The following is a 9,671-nucleotide window of genomic DNA, read 5'->3' on the forward strand; positions in this document are numbered from 1 at the left end:
AGTGGTAACGTCCACACAACGTCATGCTGTAACATCATTAGATGTTGATATTTGGTTGGTTTTAGGTTGAACGTTGGGCATTGATGTTGGCCAGACGTTAGGTTCTGACATCAACCTGGTTTTCATTTCCAAACAAAATGTAACATCCCCATGACATTAGGGTACCACGTCAACCTGAAGTCTTGTTGAAGTCTTGTGCCTGCTGGGTGTTTAAGTCCATTTCGGTCATCATACAGTAAACATCCATCATCTTCTTATCAGTGACATGTATCTACACAGTCTCTGGGTCAATGCATGTAAAGATTTTGGACATCTTCTTGGACACTTATTATGCTTCCAAACAGTTTGCAGCAATTATAAATCGCCCGTGTCTTGAAGTAGTTCATTATGATGCGATTTACCTTGTATGTGCGATTTGATTGGACAGGAATCACAGGACTGATTTTTCTAATCCCCATAGACAGGAAAAAATATAGTGACTGTAGGCTGAAGTAAAGTAGTGGAGTAAAAGTACAGATACAGCACTAAAAATGTACTCAGGTGAGAGTAAAAGTACACACTTTTAAAACTACTTAGTAAATTACAATTTCTGAGAAAAACTACTCAATTACAGTAATTTGAGTATTTGTAATTAGTTACTTTACACCACTGCATTTTAATACAGTACTTGACTGATTTTAAAAAACAATAACAAACATTCACAACATATACTCAATCCAACTGATGCACCTTTCTTTAAAAAGGTGTTTTTTTTCCAATATCCACGTCCACTATCTACTATCCACTATCTACGTCTTCTATCGGGATGTACATCCACTTGAAATTATCCTGAAATTAGAAAAAATGCAGAGCGCTGCATGATTTTGTTCTTTGGGAACCGATTGGATTGTTCGATTGGATTGTTGAAAGATGGAGTAATGAAATAAGCTTAACGAATGGATGAATTCAGAGCAGAAACGAGACACGCCCACTGATAGCCCCCCCCAAAACAACATAGACTCATCCTGAAAACGTACCCCTATATACATTTCTGGAGATTCTGAATTATGTAGCTAGAGGAACATATGGCTGCATTTCGTCTTTAAAACGAACTCTATGGGGCGATATCACGCCGTTCCTTTTAGCACTCACCAGCTGACCGCTTTCCTCCATATGGACGACTTTTCTGCTGTTACCAGTTTGGCCAGTGGCTTGCCGCGTATGTTGGTGGACTGGTGATGTGGAGCGGAGTTGACTGTGATGACGCGATTCGAGTCTGGTGAAGAATGGTTCCAGAAAGCAGGTAAAACAGAAGCCAAAACATAAAGAGTTAATAAAAGGGTGAGAATGTGATCAAATCTGAAAACGTGTTAAAAATCAGGCAGCTTTTCTTTTTCTGCATTGTTTTTGAAACCACTATCGGTTGTGTTTAGGGAAGGAGAAGGGTGGGTCAGTCAATTGATCACTCAGTCAGTCAGTCAGTGAGTCGACAGCAGCCTCTGGTGGCTTTACGTGAGAAGAGCATGTGCGAATACCACTCCCGAGAGAAATTTAAGATCTGAAAAACCATACACAGCGGCCTCTGGTGGATTACAAAAAACGTATATCCTGGGATGTATTTGGCGCTCCTCAGAAAAGTATACAGGGGTGCGTTTTCACAATGAGTCTGGGTTGACAAAAAAAACATATTTGATTATTTGATTCATAAGATTCAGATGGCAGCATTCATTGGAAATCAATCATGCTGGAATTTATTCAGACTGGTCAATGGTAAACACAACCTAAAAATGTTATTTGTAAATTGTATATGACACTGAAAGATTTTAGTTTGTACACTGTCAGACTATGATGCGATTCTACAGTTATTTACTGCAAACACAGTCAGTAAAATACCACATACATTCTTTACAATATTATGCACTGCATTGTGGGTCACTTTAAAACTTTTACAGTAACTTACTGCATATTTGGAATGTAAATATATTCATATTTGAATATTCTACTGTGATCAAAGTAATCTAGACAAAAGACTGTTGATGAAAAAAATAGTCACTTGTTTGGACTTTATTAAATTCAATGAGAAAGAGTGTTGGGCACGTTAATTTAAAAAAAGTAATAGATTACAAATTACTGACTACAACTGCAAAATTGTAATCTGATTACACTACTAATTACTTAATGTAAAAAGTAATCAGATCATTAATTACTTTAGTTTGTAGTTACTTTTAAAACATTAAATTATACCTATAAAAATACCAAATAAACTGCAGCTGCTTCAGTAGTTTAATATTCACTGAAAAACATTACAATGAGGTGATCACAGCAGCCTGACATATTCAAAAGACATAAAGAGTTCACTCAAAACTTAAAACACTCATCATTCACTTGTTTCAAACTTGTTTGCCTTTGTATTAACACAAAATAAGACATTTAAAAGAAAACTGGATACCTGTAACTATTGACATCCATATGAAAAAGTACGGCAGTATTTGGGTGTTGTGTGTTTGTCTGAGGTAATTAATTTACCGAAATGTGTATTTTCCATAGAAAATAGGAAGGTAACCGGTCGCGGTTTTTAACTGGTCTGCCTGAAAAATGCGAGCACACGCAATATGTGAACAGCCCTTATACGGCCCTTATGTACTCTTTACATTCAGAAGATATCTTCACTCCTGATCCTGCACAAAAATGCACAGCACTAAATTGAGTTTGTTTATGCTGAGTTGGGCCGCCAAGTTTTAGGCGCCGGTGTCCTCCTTGATGAGTATTGTCCTAAAATGGTTTCTGTTTAAATGCTTGATCAAGTTGCTGGTCGAGTTAAAAGCAGTTGAAAGTTCTTTAGAGACTGGGCATAGACTGCATTTCACAGCAATATTTTAGTTTTTACATTCAATGAAATCAAAGTAATGTCTGCATTTCTACTTGAAGATGCAGCCACTCGCGACAGCAACCATTTCAGCTCGCGTTCTCCAGCAATTTAAAAGCGTATGCTTATTACCTGACATTGCAGTGAAAAACATGATTTAAAAGAGTTTTTTTTCTTCTAAAAACTATATTTGTAACGTAAGTTTCGCAATTACACTGAATTTAGGAACTGTAATCAGATTACACAAATTTACAAAGTAATTCGATACATTATTGCGTTCCCCAAAAATGTAATTAAAATACTGTAACGCATTACTGTGGAACACATTACACCCAACTCTGATAATAAATACTAAAAATAAAGGTTTTGTACTGCTAGTGTAAAATGTAAATGAATTACAGTAAAACTACTGTAAAAATTGTCCTACTGAAAAATGTAAGTGTTGTAAAGAGCATTTTACCATTTTAAGAATTTGCAGTAAGGCTATTTTCTGTAAAAACAAAAATGAAATTGTAGCAGGGCCCTGCTACTCTAAAACACATTTGCAAGTAAGTTGCGGTAACTTGCAGCTGCCAGTAAGTTCCCAAAATGTCCAACAGTATAATGTTGGTTATATGCTTCAGAAAACACACAAAAAAAAAACACATTTCCAAAATGTATATTGTACTGTACATACTGTAGATAATATTTAATTACTGTGCTGTGATGTTTAAAGTTGCGTTCAGTGCTTACAAAACAGCAATTCAGGTGGTGGACATTTGACCCCTCGTCTATTTACATTTACAAATAACCTATTGCTGGGAAAAACTGAAACCACTCCTTCAGAAAACAGGCAATAAAACAGAAGCAGAGTCCTGTCATATTCACTGTGGACTGACTGAATCGTGCCGTATACTGTAGACGTGCCAAAAAGGTGAGTTTAACTTAACACTTTGTTTTAAAGATGGTAAACTACATTTTTCACAAAACTAAGCAAAATAGGACAACGATGTTAAGGGTGATGAAAAAACGGTGATTGAACATCATCACTAATTTAATAAATAATACATTAGCACTGTTGCAACTGCTATAAAATGTATAGGAACTAACGAAGATTTCAAATGTTAAAGGGGTAGTTCAGCCTAAAATAAAAAAAACTCTCATAATTTACTCTTCTCAAAAGAAGATATTTTGAAGAATGGGAAATGTCAGATAAAGTCCAGAATTTGGCCCATATATGAGCTCATTTGTCCGATTTTTGACAGTGTCATCATAAATTGTGGAAAATAACCAATAGAAGAAAGCTTTAAGACAAATTTAATTATTAATTATTATTTAAATGGACAAATTCTGAGTGAGGAAATGAGCTGGCCGGTTTGTTGTTTGCCTATAGGCTTTTGAATTTAAAACAAGTTACAGATTCCTATAATGTTTTTTTTAAGGATGGATGATAATAAATGAGCATTTAAAAAATTATTATTTTTCTTTGTTCAAAAGTTTTAATTTAAAATTCTAATCTTATTACATAAATTTTACATTTTAAATGCACATTTATAAATAAACACATTTTTGCACAACATAAAATTGTATGGTAAGCACTTTGACAAAAATGTAGCCACCCCTTTTAATATGCTGGCTACAGGTCTGAATGTTGTTTTTCCTACTATGGCTGTGAATGGCTACCGGTTTACAACATTCTTCAAAATATCTTCATTTGTGTTCAACAGAAACTAATAATAGTTTGGAACCACTTGAGAGTGAGAAAATGATGAGTGAATATTAATTCTTGGGTGAACTAAATCCTTTAAGTCAGCAATTACGATTTTAATAATCAATTAAATTAGTTCCTATGACATTTACATGCTATCATAACAGTTAAAATGCTTAACTTTGATTCTTTTTAAAGTGTTACTTTTTTTCTGATATATTAAATATACAGAAATGGTCCTGGTGCAGAAGTGATCATTTGTTGTCCTTAAAATTGTTTCTTGCAGTAAACAAACAGGAGTTTTGGCCGTTGTTACCTGTGGGAAGCTCATCACATCTGTCTACAACATGCCTCTGACCATATCTCAGGACGAGGGTTTGACGATTGTCATGGTCAACTCAAACCCGAAGAGTAAATGGCCTGTACTGTGCCAGATTCTGGGTTATCTGTGCTACAGTCCAGTGTGTTCTGTGTCTCGGATTATGATCGGAAAGCTGGCGAACATCCACATTGGTCTCGGGGTCAGTTTCTGATATTGTCAAGTTTTTTGTTTTGTTTTTAAGGCTCCTGTTGATTGATTTATTTTAAACTACTATGCAAAAGGTGTGAGGGGCTTAAATGTTTTGACAACATTCAATAATGTTTCAGCTTAATTGTAGTTTAGTTTTGCCTGTGGACAACTTTTTGAAATTAAGAGATTACTGACTTTATTAATAATGGTTTTGGGTAAAATATTAATATCTGTAATATCAAATTAAATATTGTAATTTAGGGTAAAGAAAAAAATCGATATAACATTAATATAAACATGCACATTTTTTGTGTAATTTAGTTTTAGTTTAGTTTAGATTTTATTAACCCCAAAGGGAAAGTGCATGTAAGCAAGGGTGTAGAATTGGCTTGGTCAGAGGGGACGTGTCCCCACCAATATCCAGCAATTACTGAAATGTTCCCACCAATAATTTAATCGTCTTTAAAAAAACTAATGCTCTGTCAACCCTTAGTAACCTAGATGTGCTCAAAGGGTTAAATTCATAGACATACAGTTGAAGTCAGAATTATTAGCCCCCCTTTGAATTTTTTTTTCCTTTTCAAATATTTCCCAAATAATGTTTAACAGAGCAAGGAAATTTTCACAGTATGTCTGATAATATTTTTTCTTCTGGAGAAAGTCTTATTTGTTTTATTTCAGCTAGAATAAAAGCAGTTTTTAATTTTTTAAAAGCCATTTTAAGGTCAAAATTATTAGCCCCTTTAAGCTATATTTTTCGATAGTCTACAGAACAAACCATCATTATACAATAACTTGCCTAATTAACCTAACCTGCCTAGTTAACCTAATTAACATAGTTAAGCCTTTAAATGTCACTGTATAGAAGTGTCTTGAAAAGTCAAATATTATTTACTGTCATCATGGCAAAGATCTAATTAAATCAGTTATTAGAAATGAGTTAATAAAACTATTATGTTTAGAAATGTGTTGAAAAAAATTTCTCTGTTAAACAGAAATTGGGGAAAAAATAAACAGGGGCTAATAATTCAGGGGGGCTAATAATTCTGACTTCAACTGTTTATAATAGATAATAGGGATAAAATGGTTAAATTGCATCACATCTTTAAATTTCTGCACATTCATACCTCCTCAATGCCAGATTGCAGTAAAATCATGTAAATTGACTTTTGCAGCATGCTTCATTAATTGTTATTTGTATTATTAAGCGTTTAAAATCTTTATCCATGTTTTTAAAAGCACGAAACTGAATTTGTGCTGTTAAATACATACACTCGGGATGTACGTCCCCACCAATATCAAGAGCAAATCTACGCCCTCGCATGTCAGAGCAGAGCTCACCATACTATAAAATTTGTATTATTATTTAATGCTAAACAAATGTTCTAAATGACATTGTATAGAATAAAACAAACATATGTTGTAAATCTAGAGAAACTGAGAGTTTGGGATTTTTTCAGATGTATTTTAAAATGTCTTAATTTTACAAAAAATGAAAAGCACATTAGGTAAAACTTTATTTTGATGGTCCCTATTGCACATTTTGTTGACTAAAAGTTGCAACTGCATGCCAATTACTTCTCTGTTGAGTAGACTGTCTGCTTAATATGTGCTGATACTGCTCCATCAACAGGCATTTAACTGACTATAAGAAACTTTGCCAGTACATGTCAACTTACACTAACCCTAACCCCAACCTAACAGTCTACTTATAATCTAATGAGAATTAGTTGGCATGTAGATGCAATGTAACTTAAATTCAATAAAATGTGTTAAAGGGACCATCAAAATAAAGTGATACCAAACATTGTGTGTATATAAATAGGTGAATGCAAAATCACAAATAAAATACTTCTTTTTTTAATGTGTAAAAATTTGATTGACCCTTTGTCATTGTGCATACTGTTATCTAAATTGTTATTTTGTTTCATAGATTGTGCAGATGATCATTGGCGTCCTCAATATTGCAATGGGGATTTTGTTAACATGCCTTGGATATTATGAAAACATGAATTACATTGGCCAGGGACCCTTTTGGATTGGTGGTGTGGTAAGACTCGAGTCTCATTAGGTCCAGTTTAATAAATGAACACAACAGTCAGTGTGCATTACATATATATATATATATATATATATATATATATATATATATATATATATATATATATATATATATATATATATATATATACCCCTTTTTCTATTTTACATATTTCCCAATTGATGTTTAACAGAGCAAGGAAATTTTCACAGTATATCTGATAATATTTTTTCTTCTGGAGAAAGTCTTATTTGTTTTAGTTTGGATAGAATAAAAGCAGTTTTTAATTTTTTAATAAACATTTTATGGTCAATAATATTAGCCCCTTTAAGCTATATTTTTTTCGATAGTCTACAGAACAAACCATCATTATACAATAACTTGCCTAATTACCCTAACCTGCCTAGTTAACCTAATTAACCTAGTTAAGCCTTTAAACGTCACTTTAAGCTCTATAGAAGTGTCTTGAAAAATATCTAGTCAAATATTATTTACTGTCATCATGGCAAAGATAAAATAAATCAGTTATTAGAAATGAGTTATTAAAACTATTATGTTTAGAAATGTGTTGAAAAAAATCTCTCTGTTAAACAAAAAGTGGGGAACAAAATAAAAAGGGGGGCTAATAATTCTGACTTCAACTGTATATATATATAAACCTGTTTAAAAAAAGGTTTTGTTACTTTTCTGTTGTCTGTTAGGTCCTGGGCGTTGGCGTTGTGTGTATTCTTGTAGCGAAGTTTCCCTCTTCTTGTCTGGTAAGTTTAGAAGAGACATTTCAGTCTCTCTTTAAACACACATTTTCTACATTTGCACTGTAAAAACAGATCAAAATTCATAGTTTTCTGGTTTTGTTCAGTTATACAATTTTATATAATACACCTATTATATTCTTAGCCACGCCTCCTTTAATGATGAGCAAAAATAAAGCCCCGCCCCTACTCAATATTCTGTTTCAGTTGGAAGTACATCAACATATTTCATTCATTCATTTTCCTTCGGCTTAGTCCCTGATTTAGCAGAGGTCACCACAGCGGAATGAACCGCTAATTTATCCAGCATATTTTTTACTTAGCGGATGCTCTTCCAGTTGCAACCCAGTACTGGGAAACTCCCATACACACTCTCATTCACACACACATACACTATGGCCAATTTAGTTTATTCAACTCACCTAGAGCATGTCTTTGGACTGTGGGGGAGACCGGAGCACCCGGAGGAAACCTACGCCAACACATATGACATTTCACATTTGGCATTTATATAAATAATTCATATAAAAACATGGTCATAATCTTAAATATCCAGTCTACTGGCCATCAAACACTACTGAGAGAGGAGGAATTAAAAAACTTAATTGCTAGAGGTATGAATGATAATTTTGTCCTATTTCTTACACATCTGGGAACACAATATTGACGACCTGATGGTAACAATTGGAAAGTGTATGATAAAGGAGGTCTCTCATCATTGACAATCATGATAGTCTTATTTACTACTCTTTCTTTACTATGTCTAACATTATATTTGTGTTTTACAGCTGATCATAGGAATGCTAATAAACTTGATCAGCGCTGGACTGGCCATCGCTGCTATTGTGCTGTATGCAAAAGACCTTTCATACGGTCATAATCAATACTGTAGATATGATTATTATTATCCATCTTATGAGCGTAGAACGCCGACCCCTGAAGAGAGCCAGAGTCTGGTGATCTGTGAGTACTACAACAGTCTCAATAAGGTAAGGATTTTTTTTTTTAAGATGATGATTTTATTACAATTTCCTTTCAATATGCTGACACTGATCTTTTCCCATCTGTAGATGATCTGCGGAGGTCTGGATATCGTGATGATCGTGCTGTCGGTGCTTCAGCTTTGCGTGACCATCAGTCTCTGTGTTTTGACTTTGAAAATGTTGTGCAAGAAAACAGAGAATGCAAAGGTACTGAATCAAACACACAGTTAAATCGGCTGTGATCATGATTATTTCTGTGTGTTCATGTTATTTTTTTGTGTGTGTGATTTGCAGGAGGATATAGAAGATGGAAAGCCACTTCTGGACGATGGCATTGCTGGTGCTGCATGATAAAATAAACACAAAATCAACATAGTTATTTTAAATGCTTTGCGAATGTCATATTCTACTAAAATGCAGATTGCTTTACTGATTAAATGAGATTAATTACACATAGTTTGCTTTTTATAAAAGTGGTGTTACCACTGATCTGTCTCTCTTTCTGTATAAACGGAGATCTGTGCACATTTCAGTGTCTTTTCAATTTTGTTAATATTTTGGGCTGCTTTCTTATAATTATGAAAATAAATGGCTTGAGCATTTGCAATGTCCTTGTTATGTTTCCCAGTGAACAAATATGTATTTCACAAATTATTTTATGTAAAGGTGGTTTGCAAGCATTTCCGACCAGTTGCCACTTTCAGCCAAATGTCCAGCCATGAAATCGGCCATTTTGATCAATCAAAACGATCCTAAACTGAGAAACTTTCAATTTATTTAAAAAGGAAATGTATGTAGTCAATTACAAAAGAAAATCCTTTGATAAATCCAAAAAAAAAAAAAAAAATTATA

At 33.7% G+C, this 9,671-nt stretch overlaps 1 protein-coding gene across 1 annotated transcript; it reads left to right on the forward strand.

Moving 5' to 3' along the window:
* Positions 1-3,302: 3,302 nt before the first annotated feature.
* LOC130243983 (transmembrane protein 176A-like) lies at positions 3,303-9,426 on the forward strand. The gene is made up of 7 exons (XM_056476305.1): positions 3,303-3,758; positions 4,819-5,053; positions 6,977-7,093; positions 7,786-7,842; positions 8,625-8,825; positions 8,907-9,026; positions 9,114-9,426. The coding sequence occupies exons 2-7, from the start codon at positions 4,880-4,882 to the stop codon at positions 9,168-9,170; spliced, it is 726 nt and encodes a 241-aa protein (XP_056332280.1). The 5' UTR covers positions 3,303-3,758; positions 4,819-4,879; the 3' UTR covers positions 9,171-9,426.
* The last annotated feature ends 245 nt before the right edge of the window (positions 9,427-9,671 follow it).

The sequence above is a fragment of the Danio aesculapii genome, chromosome 16 (genome assembly GCF_903798145.1).
Source record: "Danio aesculapii chromosome 16, fDanAes4.1, whole genome shotgun sequence".
Lineage (NCBI taxonomy): Eukaryota > Metazoa > Chordata > Actinopteri > Cypriniformes > Danionidae > Danio > Danio aesculapii.